The sequence below is a fragment of the Odocoileus virginianus genome, chromosome 15 (genome assembly GCF_023699985.2).
Source record: "Odocoileus virginianus isolate 20LAN1187 ecotype Illinois chromosome 15, Ovbor_1.2, whole genome shotgun sequence".
NCBI classification, from domain to species: domain Eukaryota; kingdom Metazoa; phylum Chordata; class Mammalia; order Artiodactyla; family Cervidae; genus Odocoileus; species Odocoileus virginianus.
In genome coordinates this window covers 52,475,057-52,500,868 of record NC_069688.1, presented here as the reverse complement: position 1 = coordinate 52,500,868, position 25,812 = coordinate 52,475,057, and the positions used below count along the sequence as shown (strand labels likewise).

At 40.6% G+C, this 25,812-nt stretch overlaps 1 protein-coding gene and 1 long non-coding RNA gene across 5 annotated transcripts in view; one reads left to right on the top strand and one right to left on the bottom strand.

Moving 5' to 3' along the window:
• Positions 1-25,812, top strand: part of CPQ (carboxypeptidase Q) — a 537,298-nt gene that overhangs the window by 326,988 nt on the left and 184,498 nt on the right. For all 4 annotated transcript variants that reach the window (XM_070477363.1, XM_070477364.1, XM_070477361.1 and 1 more), the window contains one exon: positions 25,173-25,284. In XM_070477363.1, the coding sequence (XP_070333464.1) occupies positions 25,173-25,284 (112 nt within the window). The remainder of the gene's footprint in view (positions 1-25,172; positions 25,285-25,812) is intronic.
• Positions 13,659-25,726, bottom strand: LOC110123200 (uncharacterized). The gene is made up of 3 exons (XR_011491523.1): positions 25,630-25,726; positions 14,496-14,811; positions 13,659-13,883 (listed from the first exon to the last, which is right to left on the bottom strand). It is a non-coding gene; the product is annotated as an uncharacterized lncRNA (long non-coding RNA).

The following is a 25,812-nucleotide window of genomic DNA, read 5'->3' as shown; positions in this document are numbered from 1 at the left end:
ACTGTTACCCAGTTTGATATTGATACATTGAAAATGAATATGCCAAATCAATTTTAAATTCTTCTCAACTCTAAAAATTGGAGAAAGTAATGGCAACCCACTTCAGTATTCTTGCCTGGAGAATCCCATGGACAGAGAAGCCTGGCAGGCTTCAGTTCATGAGGTTGGAAAGAGTCGGACACAACTGAGTGACTGAGCATGCACACATCTCTAAAATGAATGTGACCTGATAGGACTCCACATAAAATTATGGTTCATGAGCCGAAGGTCAGGGTTGGTCCCATGTGAAGGACTTAGCTCACAAAGGGAAGAAAGCCAACAGTTCTCCATGGTCCCCTTTTACCAACCGCCAGACCACCTTGATTTTCACAGCAAACTAGATGATGTGCTTTTTGAAAGGAACTGTGTCTCCCACCATCTCTCTCTCTCCTTCTCTTCTATTTTTCCTTCCTCATGTATTCATTAACTGACCAGCTAAAATCCTAGTGGAAAAGGCAAACTAAATCCCTGAGTAACTTCCAGATCGGGTGATGTGAGGGGCTACCTGGCTTCCGGAGTACCGGAGGAAATTGAAAGACTTCTGTGCTCTTGAGCCCACCTCAGTTCCTGGGATGAGGTAGGCTGTACTGAGCATTTGCTGAATGAATGAGGAATACTACAAAGAGTTTTCAGTTCTTCATTCATTGTCATTTAGGGCTTTCAAGGTGGCTCTAGTGGTCAAGACCCCACCTGCCAGTACAGGAGACATAAGCGACGTGGGTTCCATCCCTGGGTTAGAAAGAGTCCCTAAAGGACAAAATGGCAACCCGCTCCAGTATTCTTGCCTGGAGAATTCCATGGACAGAAGAGCCTGGTGGGCTACAGTCCATGGGGTCACAGAGAGTCGGACACGACTGAGTGACTAAGCACACTGTCACTTAGGAAGAGCTGCACGGAGTTGAACTCCTTATCAACTAGTCCACCTTTAATTGCTGGGGTTAGTCTTCTGTAATTTAATATTCAGAACACCTTGTATTATCTCTTGTTTAATTCCTTTCGGAGATGATAACGATCCTATCAATTTATTTTACTTAAACCTTTGCATTCTTTCAAGCACTCCGTCCTCTTTCCCCAAATCTTGGGAACTGGCATTAGCTCCTTATAATGGGCCAGCCTGCTTTTTCCCCTTTTCGTACAAGTAAGAGCTTGTAATCACCCAGCGTTTCTCTGACCTAGAAAGGCTGAGAAATTCACATTAATGAAAACACAGGGACTTTACCAAATTGCTCTCAGCCCTCTCGCATAGAAGTCCGTCTGGTGCTTGGTAATTAGCTGGATGGAATGTGGGTAATGGATGGAGTGCGGAGCTGCCTCTGCTGCAGACAGGCTTATGGAACTTTGCGATCAGGAAGCGCATTCGTGGGCTGGGGAGAACTGCTTTTAACAAGCTGCTGGGATTGGCTGAACTCCTGCTGGCCTTGCACTCTTACTATTACAACCTTGATACCTTTCTCGTGTGTACACTTCATTTGCATTCCAGACCCAGCTGCATTCGCCGGGATCCCGCGTTTCTTTAACCATTTGTCTTGGCCGGCTTGCGTGCAAAGCAGGCCTCTTCAGACTTTCAGCTGCCCGTGTACTCCCCCAGTTTACACTCTGTAACGATTTCCTTCTCTTTAGGCTTCTGCCCACAGCGTGGCAGTGCGCCTGAACACTGGACAGTATGGTTGCTATGAGTATTAGTAGTAATGCTAATTAATATATTAATTATATTAATGTTAATATAATGCTGATTGAGCATCAGCATGGGTTTGAGAGGATGGGGTGATCAAGATGCTTGCAACTGAGGGTTTCCTGGCCGGCCCACTGTGGGATTCTGGAGAATTTGCCATCCACTCCAGGTTCCCCCCCAACTCCTGCCAGAGGTGACATTTTCCTTTCCCCGCTAGGAGCATAACTGAGATCCATGGTTCTACTGGAGCAAAAGTGTGCAGTACTCCTCCATGTCCTCACGGTAGTAGGGCACGCACAGTTTCACACCTGGGCATGTCCTGTACATCGGGATGTCATATTCTCATGCCTGTGGATCAAATGTAAGCATTTTAATATTTTAAAATATGCAAATATAAGAAAACTGAACAGATAAAAAGAGAGAATAAGGCAGCTCACTTTTAAAGATGAAGATGCTTATCCATTCAAGCTTCTGTCAAAATATTGGTTTTCTTTGATGGTGATATATATATGCTAGATTATTTTCCTTATCCTTTCTCCTTTCCTTTTCTCCAGAGAAGATAACTTATTTTGCAATGTCTAGAAAACGTACAGGTTCACGTTGATTTATAATTTAGAGAGAGAATCAGGCTATTCTTGTTAGGAGAACCTAATATAGACTTTTAAAAAACTGCCTAACTTGATTTCACAAGTAAATCAGAAAAAGCAATTATTGGGTATATTTTCTTCTCTCTCTCTCACTCTTTTTAATTTGGTACATTTTCAATATTTCATTCTCTTCTTACATCCCTCTAAGGAAGGAGCCGAGTGGTTTCTTTCTCCCTCTTTCTTTTTCTTTCTCCCACCTCTAGGTTTCTCCCCCTCTCTCCTTTCTTTGTTTCCCTCACCCCTCAAGCCTTTCTGTCTTAGGCTGAACTTCTGTAGTTTTGTTTTTTTTCTAATAGAAATTGCTTCTCTTGTGGCTCAAACAGTAGAGAATCTGTCTGCAATGCTGGAGACCTGGGTTCGATCCCTGAGTCAGCAAGATCCTCTGGAGAAGGGCATGGCAACCCACTCCAGTATTCTTGCCTGGAGAATCCCATGGACTGAGGACCCTGGCGGGCTACAGTCCATAGGGTCACAAAGAGTTAGACACGACTAAGCGACTTAACACTTGCCAAAGTGTTAAGTCTTGCCAATAGCTATGTTTAGGAAGGAATACTACCGAGTCAGCACTGTTGGAGCCAAGTTCTCAGGATGGCAAGCTCTGCCCATTTGCCTCCTTTGGTCCCAGTACGATTTGTTGAGTTAGGTTCTCTGTTTGAGGCTGGGATAAGGCACAAGGATGAAGCAAATGAAAGGGACACTTGGGGTAAAGGAGAGATAAGCCAGAGCTACACCAATTCACAGTTCCTCTAGCTGACACAGAAGGTTCATCACCAACAGCACAGATTTATGACTTAGTCCCACAACCTGAGTCAAATATCTTGTGCTGGTCTTCAAACTTTAGCATGCACAGGAATCATCTGGGTGACTAATAAAAATGTAGACTTCTCAAACCCAATCTCAGATTCAGTAGGTCCAGGATGGGACCCAGGAATCTGCGTTTGTACAGATGTCACAGATGATTCTGATGCTAGCTAGTGGTCTGAGGACCATGCTTAGAGAAACACCATCTTGGTGCCTCTTGTCTCTTCCCTTCTGCTCTTTCTCTGCTTCAGGAAAGGACTCTGAATATGATTATTTTAGTGTCACCACTTGAAGCACCAGGAATTCCTGTGATATACCTTTATCTAACCTGGTTGAACTCCATCTGAGAGGGCGTTAAGTGTATTACTTACTGGAGATCCACTTCTGGAAGACTCTTACCAGACAATCCACCTGCAATGCAGGAGACCCCGCTTCGATTCCTGGGTTGGAAAGATCCCCTGGAAAGAGGAATGGCTACCCACTCCAATATTCTGGCCTGGAAAATTCCATGGACAGAGAAGCCTGGCAGGCTACAGTCCATGGGGTTGCAAAGAGTCGGACACAACTGAGTGACTTTCACTTTCACTAGACCCATGTACTGTCCTCTGGTTGGAGTGAAAGCTGCTGTCTTCAATTGAGAGATGCTAGCCTTCCAGACTTACCCAAGTTCTGTTCCTTTGGAAAACCCTTTAGTAATGCAGTGTAGAATAAGAGATACTCACAGGATGGAATTTTAAATAGAAGAGCTGAGCAACCTGAAAGTAAATTACCGAAAACTTGAGGGCTTCCCTCGTGGTCCAGTGGTTAAGACTCCACCTGCCAATGCAGGGAACACAGATTGGGTCCCTGATCCAGCACGATCCCACATGCCGCAGAGCAGTTAGGCCCTGTGCCACAGCTACAGAGCCCATGCTCCATAACCGGGGAAGTCAGCGCCCCCGACAAAGAGCAGCCGCCCACCCTCCTCAGCTAAAGAAAGCCCACGCGTGCAGCCACGAAGACGCAGCACAGCCGGAAATAAATGGCCAGATGTGAGTTTATTTTTTTTAATTGAAAGTTTGACCATATCATGGTTTGACCTATTTTGATGAATCTGTAAAACACTAAAATAATACAAATAATTGATAATTAACTACCGTGAACCAGGCTTTGTCTTAAATGATTCGCATGTTCAGCTAATCCTCGTAATAACCACTACTTTAAGTATTATTATCATTATTCTTCTTTTATAGATAAAAAACCAAAGCACAAGGAAGTTAGGGAACTTGTACAACTAGAGAATAGCAGTCCGGTCCTCTTGGATTGTGTAAGTTAAAATGAAACTGTTATGGAAACTCTAGGAATCTGAAGAAGCCTTTTTTTTCTAAAGAGAAAGAAACATAAAGAGGGCATTATAGACCTACAGTGCAACCACTAGTGAGAAGTATTGTAGCCCCCCCTTTTTTTAAAAGTTTTTCAGAAATGTGTCTAGGATGCAGATACAGTAGCTGCAGCCTTTAATGCATGTTGGGGTTAATTCCAGGACTTTTATTGTCACTCAGGATTTGACAGTGTAATAGCTATTTGTGTCACTAGGCCTTCCAGGATGGAAGGTTCTGTACATTAGTAACTGGTAAAGATCTTATTGCAGAAATTACTGTCATGATCTTGGAAAGTCTAATTTAACCCACATTGGTCACAATATGTTTCTGGCATGGTCAAGAATTTTCTTCCGATTCAAGTAGCTTTATAAAGCATATTTAAGGGCTGGCTCCAATCTCTCTGTAGTTACACAGCCCTTCTGTTAGTTCTGCCAAAATCCCTTTTGAAGTTTTTTTTTTTTTTAGTGTTCTGGAAAGAAGAGCTAGGAAGACAATTGGCTTTGAATTCCAGAGTCCTGGGTACGATCAAAATGCCCCCTGGCCCCACCAGTCAAGTGCTGAGATGGGCTCGTTAACATTCATGTCCAGTTTTCCATTCTATGACCCTTGCTCTAGAAGCCCAGGTCTCCAGGCCTCCCTTCAAAGTCCCTTCAAGCAGTTCTAGGAGTTCCCCATGGTACCTGCCTTGTTCTCAGTCCCGTTTGTTCATGACCACCTGTTTCTGTTTCCTTGTTAGTGTATCTGTAGGTGAAGAAGTTTGAATATGTGATCTGTGATAGAGAGGAGCAGAGTCCTATGCTTTATCATTTCTTTCTGAAGAGAGGCTTTATACAAAGGGGACTGGTACAAAAATTGCTTCTTCTAGAGGTGTAGAGTTTTTCATATGTCAACCAGCTGTAACCTTTTGAAGGTTTAATGAAATCAGCAAATATAATCCAACGTGCAAGAGTGGATATGAATCAAGTCTATTATTGTTGAACAAATGGCATTAATTTTCAGTGCACATGTGGACCTGAGTTTTAAAATATTTGTTTGAAAAATGTCAAGCTGCTCATTGTTTTAGAATATTTGAGCAGCTTGCCAGTATGCTCTTTTTAAACAGTTGTACTTCTGAAAGGTTACAGTGTTCCCATATTTATTCTTCAACCTTAAAAATTCTTCCAGTGGCAGAGGGTAGTGGGGAAATACCTCAAATTCCTATTTTTAATGGTTTAATGGATTGCATTTCCTAGAGGGTATAAAAATTCTCCTTCACTTTCAGCAGTGGCCTCAGGCTCTGGGACTCATGTTACACCCCGTGCTTGTCATTCTGTCACTGTGTGGAGAAGTTCTCTTTAGCGCCCCTAGCCCCAGAGGTTATAGAATTAGATTGCTTAAAGCTAATGTCTAGTCAAGGCTATGGTTTTTCCAGTGGTCATGTACGGATGTGAGAGTTGGACTATAAAGAAAGCTGAGCACCAAAGAATTGATGCTTTTGAACTGTGTTGTTGGAGAAGACTCTTGAGAATCCCTTGGACTGCAAGGAGATCCAACCAGTCCATCCTAAAGGAGATCAGTCCTGGGTGTTCATTGGGAGGACTGATGTTGAAGCTGAAACTCCAATACTTTGGCCACCTGATGTGAAGAGCTGACTCATTGGAAAAGTCCCTGATGCTGGGAAGGATTGAGGGCAGGAGGAGAAGGGGATGACAGAGGATGAGATGGCTGGATGGCATCACCAACTCAATGGACATGAGTTTGGGTAAACTCCGGGAGTTGGTGATGGACAGAGAAGCCTGGCGTGCTGCGGTTCATGGGGTCGCAAAGAGTCAGACACAACTGAGTGACTGAACTGAACTGAACTGAAGTGAAAGCTAATGAAGAAGCTAGTATCACCTGTGTCTAGTGTCAGCTCCCCCCAGGAAGGAAAGGACTCAAGGGAGATCTAATACTTGCTGAGTACTCTAAGGATACTGGGGATTAGAGAATAATTAGAAGGCAATGGCAACCCACTCCAGTACTCTTGCCTGGAAAATCCTGTGGACGGAGGAGCCTGGTGGGCTGCAGTCCATGAGGCTGCTAGGAGTTGGACACGACTGAGCGACTTCACTTTCCCTTTTCACTTTCATGCATTGGAGAAGGAAATGGCAACCCTCTCCAGTATTCTTGCCTGGAGAATCCCAGGGATGGGGGAGCCTAGTGGGCTGCCGTCTATGGGGTTGCACAGAGTCGGACAGGACTGAAGTGACTTAGCAGCAGCAGCAGCAGAGAATAATCAAGGCAGCCATGGGCCCCACCCTCCTAGAGGTCATGATGGTAATTTAGCAGAGCTCAGTGTGGGTAGAGAACACAGAAGTCTCCAAGTGGGCACAAGGAGGCCCTTGGATGTTGGGGGAAAATGTAAAGCTTAGGTTTATCTTATTGCTGTGGGTGTTTCATAATGCACATAGTATGTCGGTGTTGTGAGCCATCTTTTTATAATACACTTAATTATTTCATACACACATACAGATCTACTTCAGGACTGCTTCTGTTCTGTTCCACTGATCTTAGCTGATATCTTTAAGAAAGATTGACAACTGTATTTTAAAAATCTATCTAGTCAGGAAATCGATTTAATCAGAATGCTCCATCCTACAAATGATTTGATTGAGCTTGCTTTTTTTTTCTCAAGATGAAAGGGGCCCCAGCAGCATGGTTATCTTTTGCACTTAAATCCAGCTTAGCATCCCTTTCAAGTTAGATTTGAAACTGGAGGAACTTACATTTCTCAAAGGTAATCTGTTGTAATAACGGTAGTCCATAAAACCCAGTACACAACCCTCATCGCTAACTTGTTCACTTGTCCCCGTTTCATACAATTTACACTGCATAAATTCTTCCTTAACTGATTTCCCCGTGTTCCGAAACTGCATCCTCTTCTTGAGGAAGTTCTCCACACTGTTAGTTTGCTTTCACGTTCCCCCGAGTTTGCTCTCTGCCCATCTTTTGTGACACTGAATTGCAGTCAGCCCAGGCGACTCCCAGGTGACTTGCCTTTAGCGGCGGCCGCTCGCTGTGCCCTGCGGCATCCCAGGGGCATGCTGCCTAGTTGGTACCCCCAGTGCCACAGACCACGGCCCCTGAGGCTGCTTTCAATGACGTCGCCTTTCCCAGTGACCGCGAAGTGGTCTGTGTCTGCTTTGATCTTCTGTTTATCCAGCTCCTCTTCCATTTGATTCTGTCTTCAGTGCCCATTCCTTCCCCAGTTTTCCCTTGTAGATAGATTTTTTTTTCCAAAAAAAAAAAAAAAATCCTTTCCTATTGGTTCCCTTCCCCAAGACTTCTATGACAATTAGGCATTCACGTTACTTTCATTACCAAAACAATATTTGATGACTGTCTCTGATTAGAAAAATAATCCTAGAAAATCTCACTTCAGTTTGCTATATCACACCTTTCCTGTGACTTCTAGATCTAATATGTTGCACTTCCCTACTTGAAAGAGAAAATTATTATCATTTCCAGATGGATCTGTTTATGAGCATTTAAGTAATTTCCATAGTTTCCTAAATCAGCATGTCCATTCATAATTCCCAAATTCAGATTAAACCAGTATTTCTGGTACTTTGAATATTTCCTACATGTGGTTCCTTGATTCACTGTTCTGCTAAATGGTGACAAGTTGTTGTGAAGAAAGACTTAACCACTCAAACTCATTCCAACCCCTGGATCTTTGCACCAGCTGCTCCCTTTGGCTGGAGTTTTCTTTCCCAGATCTTCATGTGGCCAGCTCTTACCATTCAGTTTTCGATCGGTCTCTGCTTCCTTGGAGAGGTATTGTTCTGGCCAGTGACCCTTCACCATCCTTTGTCACATCATACGGTTTTATTTTTTCACAGCATATGTCACTGTCTGGGGTTATCTTTGTACACCTGGTCACCACCTGTCCTTCAACTGGAATGTGATTTCAGAAGGCCAGAGGCCATGTCCGTCAAGTTCATTGCCCTGTCCTCACTACATATGCAGTATGATTTCTAACAGTGGATTCATAAATGCTTGCAGAGTACATGGATAAAACATTTTGGAAATGGTGGGTAAAGCTAAACAGGTTTCTCTAGAGTGGTATAGCATTTTCTAAATATATTTAGATGGATGGGATAGATAATTGTGGGAACATAGAAGGGATGGAATATGCCCAGATTAACCTGGGGTGTAATGAGGACATATGGATGGTGGGTATGTACTTTGCTTTTTAGCTTTACAGAAATTTCTAGCCCCTATACTTTTAAGATTGTGTTATAGAACGTTGAAACATAAACCAAGATGAACCCTGTAGGGTGTAGGAGACCCCTCTCTCTGTGACCCCCTCATGTATCACCATGCAGTGCAACTCACCTTCTTGAATAGGTTTTTGAGCTAAGCCAGGTCAAAGGTAAACTTCTCTCATGTCTGATTTACCTATGTTACTTTGATTTAGAAGCTGATTTTGAGATAATTATCTGTAGCCCTGGAAGCAGAGCTGGTTTTTCTTGACACATGGCATGAGCTCCAATAGCTCTGTACGTAAAGAACTCCCAAGGTTGCCTTCCTAAGGAGAAGCCTGTGGGCAGGGCAGGCAGTTAGTGCTTCAGGGCCCCTGTCTGGCACAGAAGACAACTGGGAACACACAGTCCTATATTTCTGTTCTATTGTTTTGTTTTCTTTTTAAATTGTTGAATATTTCATGGATACTTCAATAGTGTGAATATAAAACACAAATAAATAAACTATGGTGCTAGGGTACCATGCTGTTAGGCTTTACGTATGTGGGTAGTGGAGCAGGAGTAAATGAAGTAGCATGCTCATTTTCTGCTCAAATTAATTCTTTAATCTTTGGATAACAACCTGGAGTTTATCATTCCAAATGCCATGGCTGTGTGCACAGATCTACTGACCCCGCCATGTCTATAATCAGAAGTATCATGGATTTCATTTTTTTCATAATCACTAATTTATATTTCACATTTTGGACTGAAGCTTTTTGTCTATTGTTTTCTAATTTTATCAATTAAAATTGGAGGAAGTTGTGCATCATGTTTAATTGTTTAATAATTTTGCATTCTATTCAGAAATAAGGTTGGTCTCTAATTTACTTTATTTTACTGTCCCTGTCTTTTTTTGGTTTCGGTGTAACACCTTGATAAATGAGTTGGCTAAGTTTGAGAATATTCTATTTCTTTTAATTGGGCGAAACTCACCTGTAAAACTTCTTGAGTCTGGTGGCTTTAGTTTGTGTGCATGTGTAAAATGGAGGATACTTTCTGATTCTTGATTGACTTTCTTAATGTTTATTGATATTTCCAGGTTTTCTATTTCTTCTTAGGTCAATTTTAGTGGTTTTTCTTTTTCTAGAAAGTTAATCCTTTGATCACCCTAAGCATAATTTTTAAAAAATTGTTATACAGTCTTTCCACAGATTAATCTGGGGTGGAGGTTTTATTTTCAGTTGTTGATTTTGTTGACATTTTTAGCACTCTATTCCTTCGTGTGTTTTGAAATTTGGGTTTGCTAGCTCTTTTTGAGTAGGATGTTTTAAAATTCAGTTTGTATTGTGTTCCCTCCCTCTGGGTTCAGTTTCTCTCTCTCTCTCTCTCTCTCTCTCTCTCTCTCTCTCTCTCTCTCTCTCTCAAGGTTTTGTGGTTAGTCGAGAACCAGGCTGTATTATGTTGTATCAGCTACTCTTGCCATTGGTGATAATGAGGATCACATATCCTGTTACAAGGCCAGCGAATGGCTTGATTCAGTGCCTGGTTTTGAATCACATCTTTGTTCATTTTTCCTTCATAGGCTCAACTATTTCATAAAGCTTCACCTCTTGGCAGGTTTCTTTTGTTTTCAGCCTCCTCTCCTGAACTCAGTCCTCTTGCTTGCTTTCACACCGTTAGCCTGGCTGAGGTTCCCCTTTCTCCAGTGAAGGGATTTTAGATTTTTGTCTGCCTACAGGGACAGAAAGCCCAGCAGTCATGGCTGGCTTCTACATCTGGAGCCTTGCAGGTCCCCTGGCTTCAAACTCACTCACTGCCTTGTGATTCTAATCCATTTCTAGTTCACAGAGATGTTTATCTGGTTTTTGGAGCCAAATTGCAACCTTTCGGTTTTCTGTTTTTATAATTTCATTTCTATTAGCCACATGTTTGGAACAAAGGAGGTTCATGAAGATGTGAATTTGCTGACCAGAAGTTTTATAGTTAACTTTTAAGCATGACTTTAATTCTGGTCCTGATTTCTTGTCCATAGCTCTATATGGTTCTGACCTTCGAAGAATGCAGTAAAGGTTAATCTTTTTTTAATGTGCTCATTGTTTATACTCATCATTGAGAGGAAGACAGTTACATTATCCATTATACATAGTTGAGAGTAAACTTCTTTAGTAGGTTTATGTGATTAAATTGTAAAAGTCAAAATAATCAATTGGAAATTTGTTTTAACTGTGTATTGATCACAACAACTAATATCTTTTTCTGTAACGGACTGAACTATTTTGATTCTGAATCACATTCTGTTACTAAGTAGAAGCAAATCAACCATTGATTTGTTGATTCTCTACCACATTTCAAGTCTTTTGAGAAACATATGCAAAGGATGTAACTGCCACTAGGAGGGCACAGTTTCTCAGCTGAGAGGTGGGGCTGTGGGCGCATCCTCCCCTCTCCCCGGCAGAGGTGTGCCAGATCAGGGATGGGAGCCTTTTTATTTTTGAAGTCTGCCCACTCTTCCCCCTTCCCAGGCCCCTACCACAAGGGGAGGGTAGTTTATTCCTTTCCCCCAGTTGCTTGAGAATACCATCAAGAGATCCGTTTGTACTAAGGCCAGACACCATTTCATCAGGACATCCTGCTAACAACTAAACATGTAATGAAACACTGGGATGAATGATTAGGAAACTAGGTGGATGGAGCCTGTGCTGGGTGCCTTGCATGAGTCCCTTTCCTCATGCTTGCGGGTACATCAATGCTGTGGACATTTGTTAATGTTCATTCTTAGATCCATGGAAATGGGAGCCCAGAGAGCCCAAGCAGCTTACTGAAAGTTCCTTGTAAATGACAGAGTGCTACATGTGGGCGTGTAAGTTGCTTCAGTCATGTCCGACTCTGCAACCCTATGGACTGTAGCCCACCAGGCTCCTCTGTCCTTGAGATTCTCCAGGTGAGAATACTAGAATGGGTTGTCATTTCCTTCTCCAGGGATCTTCCTGACCCAGGGTTCAAGCCCATGTCTCCTACATCTCCTACATTGACAGGTGGCTTCTTTACTGCTAGCACCACTGGGAAGCCTGGTGGGCAACAGAGGTGCACTTAAAATCTTACCCTTCTACCTCTAGAGCCCATGGTCTAACTACTCTGTTGAAAGAAGAAGGGCAAAGACAATGTTGAAACATGCTGTACCTCATTGAGTTTACTGGAAGAACATATGGACACTGAGATTCATAAATTGTTATAGAGTTGAATGAGATAAAACAATGCTCCTTTGATAAGCCATTTAGTTATTTCTTTGATCTTCAGAAAATGCTACCCTTAAATTTGTCTACAATAGCATAAACTATTGATATCTGCCCTTTGTCATCCCCTCCCCATTCTTGGTGATTTTTTTTTTTTACCTTCTCTACAGAGATTATGCTCAAATGTGATGTCAGGATATGCTTTTTGTTCCCAGCATAAGCTTCTCACTTCTACATGGAATATGCCAGGATTTTGATGCTTCCTCCAAGGCTCTATTCTGGACCCTCCTGAGAAGAGATCTATTGTGTGACCAGTCTTACCAGCTCTGTAAATGCAATTGACAGTGGAGTCATTCGTTCAGTTAGCCATCACCAGGGCAAAACTCACCTCTGGTACATGGGCAGCATCAGTTCAAACACCTGAATTTATTTTCACCCAGTGGTAGCTGGTTACCTAGTAACTGCAGAGTTATTTAGAGAGGCCTGTGTGTTTGCGATTGCTTGAGCTCTAACTTTTTTTTTTACCCCCTTTGCAACCTACTGTTGAAATGAAAATGTAACTTAGCTACTTCATGGCATATGGATGTTTTCAGATGGAAGAAGTTCATGCTGTTTTAAATTAAGCTCACCAAACAACATTTTTAGAATATTTGTCATATTTCTAAATAACATGTGCTGTGATTGATACTCCCTGTAATTCAAACTGGCAGCACATAGTACCCAAAACCTGTGCCTGTGGCAGTGGGCTGTGTGAAACCCACTTACGTGTTCCAGCCCCCCAAGTGAGGCTTTCCTTGAGAGAATTGTTTGCAGCATTTGAAGTCGTCTTAAAATAATTATGGTGTAATCAATAATGTCAACCATTTAGGTGTTCTTGCTCTGTGCCAGGGACCGTGACAGTGATGAACATGTTATTTCATCTCATTTGATTCTCACAATACACTTTAAAGATTTGTATTATTCCTACTTTACAGCTAGGGAAGCAAGGTTTAGAGAGGTTAAAGAACTCAGCCATGTCAAGCGAATCGGGATAAATTGTTTAAAAAACTCTTTAGATTATGTGATAAAGCTAAACATAGCAGATTAATTTTAGCTCTTTGCGACCCCATGGACTGTAGCCCGCCAGGCTCCTCTGTACATGGGATTCTCCAGGCAAGAATACTGGAGTGGGTTGCCATTTCCTTCTCCAGGGGATCTTCCCAACCCAGGGATCAAACCCAGGTCTCCCTCATTGCAGGCAGATGCTTTATCCTCTGAGCCACCAGGGAAGCCCCATTTAATTCTCACAATACACTTTAAAGGTGTGTATTGTTCCTACTTTACAGCTAGGGAAGCAAGGTTTAGAGAGGTTAAAGAATAGCCATGTCAAGTGAATCGGGATAAATTGTTTAAAAAACTTTTTAGATTATGTGTTAAAGCTAAACATATCTGATTAATTTTAGCATAGTCAAGTAAAATGTAATGTATTAGAGAAAAGCAATCAAAGTAGGCTATGTACCATTTATATGAAGCAGGCAGAGGGATGTGATGGAAATAACCCTTGGCTGTGGGTCAGAAGTTCTGGGTTCTATTTGCAGGCCCTGCCACTTGGGCAAATTACTTCCCTGTGTAAAAGCAGGGTGTTGGCCATAATCTCCTAAGGTTATTTTTACTCTAGTAGAGTGTGAATGTAGGAGCCTGAAAAGAAGTTCAGAGACAGATAGGTTTCTTAATCTGTGTAATTCTAAGCAATCAAAGAGACCAGGTAAATTCTGGGAACTATCAGGAAGGTTACTGCAGTTTCTTTATAATACACACAAAAATCTGTGTCATCCATACATTTGATTGCCATGTCTCCAAAATCCAGTGGAACTGGAGAAGGTTCAGAATGAACCATCGAAATGGTATAATGAGACCCTTAAAATGAGTGCAGCAATCTTTATGCCCTGCAAAGGAAAAAAAAAATTCATTTAGAAATGTCTGCAAAGTCATAATTTTTATGTATTATGTACTTGAGAAGATAATCTTAGGGCAGATAAAGGGAAGTACCATGTGGAGTTGCTAGACTCATGGGATTTTTTACCAATGGATGCAAAACATGAAGATAACTTTGATAACATTTAATTGAATGAAGAGGTGATGGTCCATCATGAAGTAGTAAAGGAAACTGTAAGAGGTGGAGCTCCCCCCAAAAGATGGTGTCATATTATTCTGCCCTCCCACAGGACACCCTAGGTTCCAGTGGAAGTTGATGCAGCCAGAAAGAAAATTTGAAATCATAAAAATATTTTTTTCCAGCACAGCATATTTCCTTAATAATAAATGTCACTAGCAATATAATTTCAATTTTTAGTTTCAGCCCAGTCAAAGAAAAAGCATGATAATAGAAATTTACCATAGAAAAATACATTAGTATCATAGGAATTGCTGAATAATGGCCAAGAGAAGTCCATTTTTCCTTTGAGAATCATAGAATCTTGGGGTCGACGCTGCCTTTAGAGATTATCAGCTCAGTGCCCACCTTCCACTCCCACCTCAGGCCAGAAATCCATCTTTACCTGACAGGTGTTCCTTCTGCTTCCACTTGAGCGCTGCCAACATTTGGCAGCTTACTCCTCTGAGGGATACTATTGGAACACTCGTTGAAACACTCAGATCCATTCCACTGAGCTGAAATCTATCTGCATGTACCCTCCACTCCCTGGCCTGGTTCTTCCTCTTCTTGTGGATGAAGCATTTAGCCCTCTGAAGCCTTCACTTCGTCTGTGTAACATATTCAGTTGCTCTTCAACCAATATGATGTCCACATCCTGTCTAATTCCAACAGCTCTTCTCTGGCCACAGTCCTTTCCTCTAGAAGATCTGCTTAGGTATCTAGGTGGGAAAAAAGGGAGGAAAAAAATATTTGATTGGTTAGAATAAAGTGAGAGTCAGAATCCCATATTTAATCAACAAACCCTAAATTTTTATTAACTTTTTACATAGTTGAGACATCCTCTTGGCTCAATATGCTTAGGCCCATGTGAATGTTCTGGCTGTCCCCAAGTGAACTACGATCAACCCACCATCAAAAAGTGCAACGTGCACCTTCATATTTATCCTGCTAAATTATCTTGTTGACTATAAGCTATTATTTCTGTCTCAGGATATTTTTGAATCTTGATTTGATCCAACATATTAATGATTCATCTTATACTTCTATCTTCCTAAAATTCATAAGCATATCTTTAAGATATTGATGAAAATGTTGAACCTGATTATACCAGTTAGGCAGGTGCTGACATTAAGAATTTGATGCAAATTATGTGACTTGTATTGATGCTTATATTTCTCTTTATCTTGCTATAGTTCTGTATCCTATTAAAATACAGTGATTTATGCTACCAAATACAAGTTAAATTAATAAATAGTTGTCTTATTAGCATTTTGATTTTTCAGAAAAAGGACAATTTGGGAGAAAGAGTCCATCTTCTTCCCCTCCTCCTTCCTTTCTTTCCCCAAAGTATATGATTAACTATTCAAACCACATGGCTATAATCAACATTTAACTGATGAGAATATAACCTCATAACAAGTCAAAATACTTAGGAGGACCATGGACGGCCTCATAAGAGTTGACATTAAGAAATTTAGCCCTACAATGTTATAATGATGTCACAATATCCATTTATGGAGAAAGTGAACATTCTTTTATCACAATGTTATCTTAGTCTAATTAATTTCATTTTGGAGAGACAAAAGATAAACTATTCATTATCTTTTTGTGGCCGCTGATAAGTTTTGAAAATTACCTTGTATTCTCATTAGTTTCTTCTCTCGATAGGCACTCCTCATGGACTCTTGGTCCCTAGGGCCCATTTTTATTCCTTCCTGTCTAGCACGTCTGCCTTTACCAAACATTATGACATTCAAGCTGCTCCTACTTCTTATCCTTGAAGGTCACTTTAAGAAGGACAGAGGACAAGTTTTCGGGTTGTGCAAAGCACAGCCATGCTTCATAACTTTGGACTTAGAAATCACTTCCTGGCAATTCCTTTTGAGTTGTGATGTGCAAACATACAGTTAACCCACTTTTTAGCTATTAGTGACTTATGATTCTTGTGAGACTAAAATTGTCACTTCTCTTCTTCATATAGGTGTGTTATTTGCCTGTGAATATTGAAGTTGAGCTTCAATTTATTGTATTTTGAATGGAAAGAGAGAGTTTTTCAGCTTGGGTAAATATATGTAGTGTATACTTTCCCCTGGATCTCATAGCATATATATTAGGTACGATGCTAAATAAGAGGTCTATTCTGGATTTTTTCCCTAGGACACGTAAATTGAAATAAAAAATAAGACAGAATCAGGATTAATGGGCAAAGTAATATTCTTTTGCACAAGGTTGCAAGAATATAAAATGTTTAATATTTTCAACACCTTTCTCCTAAAACAAAATCTACCAGTGGAAATCTGGTTTCTTTCTGGAGTCTTAATACAGAGATTATTGACTCCTATGACCCGGCTGATAGAATGTGAGGTCAAGTATGATGAGAGGACTAAAAGACCAGGAAGGGCTACCCTTAAGCAGCAAACCTATGCTTTGGCTCCTTGACACTTCTGTCCTGAAGTTAAAAACTAGGTCATCAAAAAGTTCTGAAAAGTCCTCTATTGGGAATTCCCTGGCAGTCCATTGGTTAGGACTCTGTGCCTCCACTACAGGGGGCACAGGTTCAATCCCTGGTCAGGGAACTAAGATCCCACAGGCTGCATGATGCAGCTTAAAAAAAAAAAAAAAAATGATGTCCTCTATCTGGGTAGCTATAACATGATTTGACTGTCTTTTGTTTAAGCTATACTTTATGCATCAAAATTAAGCTTGTCTTAAGTGCTGATGTCATAGGAAGTCATGGAGCTACCCCTGAGTTCACTACCAAGTTTTAGGACTTGGGATGGTTGACTTCTGATTCTTTCTTACCACTGTGGTCCAGAAATAAGACAGGCAGGAGCCAAGGGAATTACTTAGATGTTTGAGGCAGAAATATTTTAGGTAACTTTTCTTTAAATTACACAGGCTATCATGACCATGTAGTATTTCCAATGCCTCCTTCCCACTTCTGAGCTTACCTAGTCTTAGAAACATCCATGAGGACATCTAGCTTATGCACATCAGAACATGGAGAAACATCTTCTCTTAACTTTTGTCAGGTGATCCTCAGCAACCTGACACAAGCCTGAGTTCACATCTTGACCTGGGTTTACTTCTGTTTTCTTCCTCTGCGTTTCTCAAAGTTTCTTTGCCACCTTTTTCCCTTCTAACTGGGCTTCTCTGGTGGTTCGGCTGGTAAAGAATCTACCTGCAATGCGGGAGACCTGGGTTTGACCCCTGGGTTGGGAAAATCCTCTGGAGAAGGGAATGGCTACCCACTCCAGTATTCTGGCCTGGAGAATTCCATGGACTGTATGGTCCATGGGGTTGCAAGGAGTTGGACATGACTGAGCAACTTTCACTTTTACACTTTCCCTTCTAATCTGTTCTCTACTTCATCTTCTGTCTTGTGCTAGTCATTCCTTTCCTTTCCCCCTCTCCTTCCTTCCTTAATTCTTTCCTTCCTTTCTCAGTCATCACAATTAAAGCAAGTTAACATCCCTCATCCTCATACTAAATTTCTTTCTGTTAAGGAAGAAGTATACAGAAGTAAATTCGTATACTAATCCATGCTAATTTGACTTTCTCTTTACGGGAACTGGTGGTAGAGAAGGAATTATTGTATAACCTTTCAGGGACTGTGCTTTTCAAAATGACAATACTCATTTGAATAGGTAAATCTTGGCCTGTTATTTAGTTTTGTCTCATGGCTCAGAACTGGAAGCTGTAGAGCATTTTATAGACTGAGCCTTTCAGCTGATCTTGCAGACCAGCTTCTGTAGGGAGTGTTCAGAGTATCAGAGGAGGTTCGGTAATTGAGAAAGTTTCCACAATCAATAGACAAACAAGCATCAAAAACAGTACTCTAAGCTGCAAAGGCTCCTGGGATTTTAGAAACCATTAGGGGACAAGAAGAATCTTTTAGCTTATAAATCTAAATGGCAAAAAAAAAAAAAAAAAAATTCTTTAGGTAGGAAGCACCTTAGCCTCCATTTTCTATAATGAAAGTGATGCTACTGCTATTAACTTGTCTAAATAAAATCATGAAAGCATCTGTAGGATATCAAAGTACCACGGGCCTCTGTTCTTTCTATTTCTAGTCCTGTACACCATGCCTAACAAAATTCTGGAACACAGTGGTCAGTGAATGGTTGTAAGAAAAGTGAAGTTTTGTCTGGGCGCGGTAATAATATCATAGTTGGATTCAATCACAGGAAAGATGGTCATCAAGGTATAAGTTGCCTAAAGTCTCTGTCTCTCACTCCTCCCCTGAGAAGGTTCAAGTGCGATGTTATAAGTCAACTTTTCTACTCCTCCCATCCTCTTAAGTGAGGCAGCTTATCCTGTAGTTGCTTAGACCAAGGGAGAGGGCATGCAGGAGCATAGTTCTTTCACTTAAAAGAGTATCATCTCCAGTTACAACCAGTCCTGACTTCTGGATAAAACTCAATCACCTCCGTTTAATCAGAATGATTTCCTTCCATAGATAGTCTCTGCTGTGCCCCATCCACAAATCAATGTTTAATAAATTTCAGCCATTTCTTCCAAATACACTGCAACCAGATTTTCTAAATCTACTGGAGACTTGGTTTTTGTGAGTCACAGATGAATTAGGCCCATCTTGTTTTTCTCCTCCAGTATCAGCTCACAGAATTCAACTAGGAATAGACATGATCTTCCTTTTCTGAGGCCAGTGTGAGGGCCCTGCATGAGTAAGGGGGTCCTGTAGGATGGAAAGAGCCCCTCTGAGAAACAGCTCTGTGATGTGTGAGCATTTGGACAGATGGACCATTTTATTGTGAAAGAAGCATGTAACCCACAAGCTATCAACACCCAACAGCTTCACTAAACATGGTTTGATGATAAGAAACCAACTCAAGAGAAGATAAGACGTTTGCTGGGTTATTTCTGAACACCCTATGTGTCAAGAGCCCCATTCTACTCTACAAACCACCTGGTCTGTTCATTGGGGAGGATAATATCTGTTCAAACATTGTCCCCTTTGTCTGTTCCAGGCAATCACATGAAACATTCAGCAACTGCCCTCTGAAAGCCAAGTCTTTGTCTCTGACGGGGATTATGAAACAGTTTTCTTGAGAGGTGCCTACCCACCTGTGTTTAGATTCTAAATAGTGGGAAGACTGTGGCAGCCAGAGTACCTAGGAGATGCTGAGGGAAAAGTCTGTTGAGGTTATGGAGACTTTCCAAAGGACAGTTTCCCCCTTTAAAGTGGGTTGAATAAGACAAGAACTCGAAAACTGTCATAGGCTTTGGACAAGATGGGACCTTGAGAGGTTGCTTCTCTGCTAGCTTTACTACTACGACCTAAGAATGTGTCCTGTTTTAGAAACCCTCCAAGGAATGGAGTTTTCCATAACCTTTTCCCTGTTATTTTTTTTTAACTTCTACAAAATCCTTCCATCAGAAAATTCTTTATCGTTTCTATGACCCTAAATGCTCACTGCTGCAGCCCAAACCTGTTCCTTTGCTCCATCTTCTGCTGCTCGTATCTGTCACAGAGGGGCCCATCACAGCTGAAGCCCATTATTAGATCACTCCCTGGCTTCTCCTTTAAGGCTAAGTAATGAGAAGGTTTCCCTTCTCTTTTTGTAGGTCGTATTTTTCAACTGTTTAATGAATTTTGTTGTTGAAAATTTGATCGGGGATTTCCTATGTCTGGAAATGCATTAGTCCTTGAACTCTGTAGCCCTGATACTCCTCCCCACTAGCTCTTTAAATACACCAAATAAAATGAGACAAAGAGAATGAAGCAGCTGAAAACAAAACAAAACATCACAAAACTAAAAAATGAAACCACCAGGTCGTTGTCTTTCTGGCTTTTGACTGAGCAAAACATTTATAAAATGAAGCATGCTTCAGAGAGGTTAGCATCTCATTTATTGAAGATTGATCAACAAGAACTTGGTCAGGTTTAGATAAATGCCTATACAACTCACAGTTTAAAATGCAGACTCGTCTCTGCCCAAACCTCATCTGATATAAACACTATCCTAAGTTTGATTTACTATAACTTTGCTGTTTCTTCATGATTTTATCATATTTTTATGCACTGCTAAAGATTACTGAATTTTGCAATTTATGTTAGGGACTCATACTCTTCTATTTCTTCTGCGATTGATTTTGTTCTTTCTTTTCCTTTCATATTTCTGTTCTTGTATTCATTTACAAATGTAGCTGTAGGTAATTTTAACTACTTTATAATATTCCACTGTGTGACTATACCATAGTTTACTCATTTCATTGTTGCCGGACATTAGAGTTGGCTCTAGTTTGAGAGAAGGGTCCTGGAAGCAGGCGTATTTGCCACCTGCTTCCCAGCAGCGCCAGTCATCATCTGCACCCCTGCATCACGAGGTGGGCCCTCAGGGCTTCTGCCAGGCTCTCAGTTTTGCCTATGAGCACCTAATGGAATCTTGTGGAAAAGATCTGGAAAATGGATACCTAGAGCCCTTATGTAGGAGGTCCCCACAGGTTCTAAACTCTCATGTTAACCACACTCACCCTTGAAGAGTTTGTCAACACTTCATTGTCTTCATTCCTGCTTTTATGTCTGTTATCTCTCCCTCTCCTCTTTGCTAAAGGAAGACTGTATCCCACCTCTACTTTGATGAGCTCCTTATCCTCTGGAATTCAGTTCCTCTGACTGAATGACAATCTGAGACCTCTGATGGGCTTTTAAAAAGTTACAATTCTCAACATTATCCAGATTTCTCTCATCATTAAGGTGGGGGCAAAATTCTCCAATGCTGTCTGTGATTTAGGAGGAAGCAGACTGATTTTTCTTCCTCTTCTTGCCACCACCATTCTCTATCCCCTTTCTCTGCCTGATTTTTCTTTGTAATACTTGAAACTATCATTAATATTTATGTAGTGCCCATCTCCCTCACAAGCACGTAAATTCCATTAAGGCAGAATATTTGTTTTATCCATTTCTATATCTCTGGCACTTAATAGACGCTCAATAAAAATTGTTGACTAAGCACAGGCAGGAAAACCCAAAGACCAGGACGTTTTCTCCAGTATTTCGCATCTGCCTGTTTTCATGAGAATATACTTCCTCTGATGTCCCTCTCTCCCTTGTTCTGCCATGTTTTTCATATGTCCCATTCCAGCTATATTCGTATTCATCTTTTAATCGAGCCAATCTGTTTGCCTTCAGCATCTCCATATGCCCTGATAACAGAGAAGTGGGGACCCGTCCCTGGGCTGCTGTCTGTCTTCCCCTGATTTGCTGTGTCTTTGCTCTCAGCCCCGCAGCTGGCCTGCAGGTGCTTCTGCACCCCTGCCCGTCTGACTCTTTGTCCTGGCGGGCTGTCATCCCGGGATCTCTGCCCTGCTGCAGAAGGCCCTCCCCGCTCCCACCCTGAGGCCAGTTCCTGTGGTCAGGACTGATGTGTGCCTCAAAAGAGCGAACTCTATTCAGAGCATTGTGGCTCCCATCCTGCACTCCTGTTTGTTTTGCTGTGGCTGTTCTTGGCTCCTGCTGAGGGTTTTAATCATTTTTACTCATTACTGATTTAGAAGAGACGGCAGTGAGAAGGAAGTTGGAGGGCGTGGAATTGGTCAGTGCTCTGCTTGCCTCAGGGAGCAGCACAGAGGGGTAGATGGGTGGGCGTCCCCCTTCTCTGTTGATTCTGGGCCATGTTATTGCTTGAGGGGCTCCACTCCTGCAAGAGAACCAGTGCATTCTCCTATCTTTTATAAAGTGATCCTTTTTCAAAAAAATCTGGACTTTACTGTGTCTCAGAGTTGTATGTTTTTGTTTTGTTTGCTTAAATCAGATCCAAATGTGTTACAACTGATGTTCCGTTTCTGCCTGACCCTGGCACAAGATGTAGCGACTTTGTTATGTTTTACTGGGTTATCCTTTGTGAGACTGCATTAAGGAATGCTCAACAGACACCACGTTGACTGAGACCTCCTGCACTACTGTTTTCCAGGTGTAGGTTGGAGCTTTTATGATTAGGAAACTTCAAGTTTGTTAAACATGTCACTGAATTTGAAGTCGTTTTTTGTCATCACCTAGTTTTGAATCAGTTAATATTAAAATTACTGTCTCTTGATGATCCCCAGTATATTCTTTTCTGTAAGAAAAAAAAAAAAGTAAAACAAACTCTCCTAATCCAAATGGTTTGTAGTCATTCTTCCATATGACTATGAGATATGAGTCCTTACCCTATGAGATAACATTTACTCCTCTATCATTCAAAACCACTTCCATCTTTGAACTATTAGTTTAAGTAATAATTCTGGATTGGAGAACAGAGATATTTCAGAAAACAGAAAGAAGTATGGTTGTAAAAACAACCTCAGTTATTCCAAAATCTGAAGGTTAAAACAATAGCTGCCTTGATTTACTGACTCATGTATTATCTGAGAAAAAGTTGATTAAAACAGATTTTGACACTTTTTATCCACTGGAACTTGAACTTCATTGGGAAAATGGTTCTGAGGGGGTAAGCATGTTGACTAATTGGCTTGTTCATCCCACATGGGATTATACTACTTTCTGAACCAGAATTTCCTGCTATTGCAACATGTTTTTTTCTTTATTCTTTTTTTTTTTTCTCCTTAGAAGCAATCCATTTGGGTTCATTACATGGCCATTTGTTAGTCTGGGGCATTGTACTTGTTTGTAACTACAGTGAAGTCATAGTAAGTCAGGACTGTGTATACACAGAGTCAATGGGAGATCCTGCAGCTGCTCAGGGAAGGCGGCCGTGCTATGGGTCACTCTGACATTTGAAACCCCAAATCCTGCTTTCCCAAAGTCCTGGGGCACTTTCATGCTGATCATCAAGAAGATTTGTTCAAGTTTGGTTTGCTTATTTACTGTATGCTGTTCATAGGATAAGACTGTTGAACTTGGTTTTTTAAGTTTTTATTGAAGTGTAATATTCTCAGTATTGGGAGAAAGCAATGGCACCCCACTCCAGTACTCTTGCCTGGAAAATCCCATGGACGGAGGAGCCTGGTGGGCTGCAGTTCATGGGGTCGCGAAGAGTCAGACACCACTGAGTAGCTCCACTTTCACTTTTCACTTTCGTGTGCTGGAGAAGGAAATGGCAACCCTCTCCAGTGTTCTTGCCTAGAGAATCCCAGGGACAGGGGAGCCTGGTGGGCTGCCGTCTATGGAGTCGCACAGAGTCGGACACGACTGAAGCGACTCAGCAGCAGCAGCAGCAGCATTCTCAGTATTGAAGTGTAAAATTCTCAAGCTGGAATCAAGATTGCTGGGAAAAAATGTCCACAGCCTCAGATATGTAGATGATACCACTCTAATGGCAAAAAGCAAAGAGGAACTAAAGAGCCTCTTGATGAGGGTGAAAGAGGAGAATGAAAAACTGACCTAAAACTCAGCATTCAAAAAGCTAAGATTATGGCGTCCAGTCCCATCACTTCATGGCAAACAGAAGGGGAAAAATGTGAAAACAGTGACAGATCTTATTTTATTAGGCTCCAAAATCACCACAGATAGTGACTGCAGTCATGAAATTAAAGGTTCTTGCCCCTTGGAAGAAAAGCTATGACAAACCTAGACAGTGTATTAAAAAGCAGAGACATCACTTTGTTGACAAAGGTCCATATGGTCAAAACTATGGTTTTTCCAAAGCTATGTTTTTTATTTTTATTTTTTTGGTGGTTTTTCCACTGAAGCATCAATTCTTCGGTGCTCAGCTTTCTTTACAGTCCAACTCTCACATCCGTACATGACTACTGGTAAAACCATAGCCTTGACTAGACGGATTTGACTAGACATGGTTGACCAGACTAGTCAACCACAGACTTGACTAGTATTTATACTCACACTCAATATAGGAGAGTTCTAGTTATTCCACCTCCTCACTAATGTTTTCTATCTTTTTCATTTTAGCTATTCCAATGGCTATGTACTGTGATTTAATATGTATTTCCTTGTTGATAATGAACCTGAGTGACTTTCATTAGTGATTTGTGTATCTATCTTTGAGAATTGTCTGTTTAAGTTTTTTTTCCCACTTTTCTATCATTTTACTCTCCTTTTTGTTACTGTTTCATAGGGGTTCTTTATATAATCAGAATATGGGGCTTTGTTGAAAATGTTACATAAATATTTTCTCCTCTGTGGGTTGCCTTTTCACTCTTGTAATGGAATCTTTTGATGAACAAATACTCCTAATATTTTTAAAGTCCAGTTTTTTATTTTTTCATTTTACAGTTTGCACTTTTCTTATCCATTTTAAGAAACCTTTGAATACTCTAAGTTGACAAAGCTGTCTTCTGCTTTCCTCCAACATCTTTATTTAAATTTGTAATTCATCTGACTTGATATTCATATATTGTATAATCCAGAGATCAATACATAATTTCCATGTAGATATCCTGTTAGCCCAGCATCATTTCACTTGGTTTTTAACTTGTTTAAAGTATATCTATGAAATTTAGTTTTACTGAGATATTTTTATATTTTCCTAGAGATAATTATTAATGATTCTCAGAAAATAATTTAAGTCTATGATGGTGTAAAATTTATAATATAATCTATAAATTTATTTAGCATGTAAATTGAGATATTTCTTAAAAGTTATTCTGTTTAATTAGACTCTAGTTTGTAATACCAGCATATTTATTCAACACTAGAGTGATTTATAATGCACAAACACAATAATTAAAAACAAATTAATTGTTCTCACTTTTTCATTTAAATTCAATTCAACACATGTTTATTATTTGTCTGCTAGAATTTGGAACAACTGAGAATATGGTTGAAGTTTTGAGCTCTATTTGCATGTCATTTAGATTTCAAGCCATATAATAAAGTTGTCAAACATTCATCAATAATAAATAATTTTTCTTTAGTATTCAAAATTATATTAATAGAGGTACAAGGTGAGAAGTTTTATTCCTATTAAGATGACCTTATACCCCTTATGTAATGCCTCTATACCAAGTTTTCCATTAGCAATGACACAATTCTTTTAAGAAGTAAAAATAGAAAAGAAAATATAAAGCTTCTTTTCTGTATTTGGAATGCCTGTGAATGCTTCTTCTTTGATGTCATTTCTGCTTGGTTTTTATTTTTTTCTCTTTTTATTATTTGTTCTAGATTGTACTGGTCAGTGGACATCTGGACAGCTGGGATGTCGGGCAGGGTGCCTTGGATGATGGTGGTGGAGCCTTTATATCATGGGAAGCCCTCTCGGTTATTAAAGATCTTGGTAAATATTTAGAGAGTAGTTAACCAATGTGTGAGGTTGTCAGTGGTGATGTTTAACTCAACACACAAAATGCTCAGCAGATTAGTTGCTGTGGAATGTTCAAAGATTCTCCTGAGGTCTGTATGTTTTTTGTCAGTTGATTCCCAGAAAAGAACTAATTTGTCCCCTTAAAGAAAGAAATTTTTATTCAAGTGTCCACCAGACAGCCAAAGTATCAAATATAATCAGCCACTGGGGAAAATGAACAAGCTAATAAAACTGCAGCAAATGCAACCACATCAGCTAGAGACTATGTAAGGAAACCATAAACAAGTGGAAAGAAAAATCAGTAGCTCCCCCACTTACTTTTCCTTGTTTAAAGACATCATCAAGCTGCTCGGATAGCTTTGCTACACTCATCTTTCCATATCCGAAGTCAAGGAGAACAAAGTAGGCCTGGAGGAATGATTCTTTTTGCCACAGTGAGGAATCCAAGATGAAAAACTGGACCTTGCCTGTTAACCTAGACATGGGGGAAGATAGATAGGC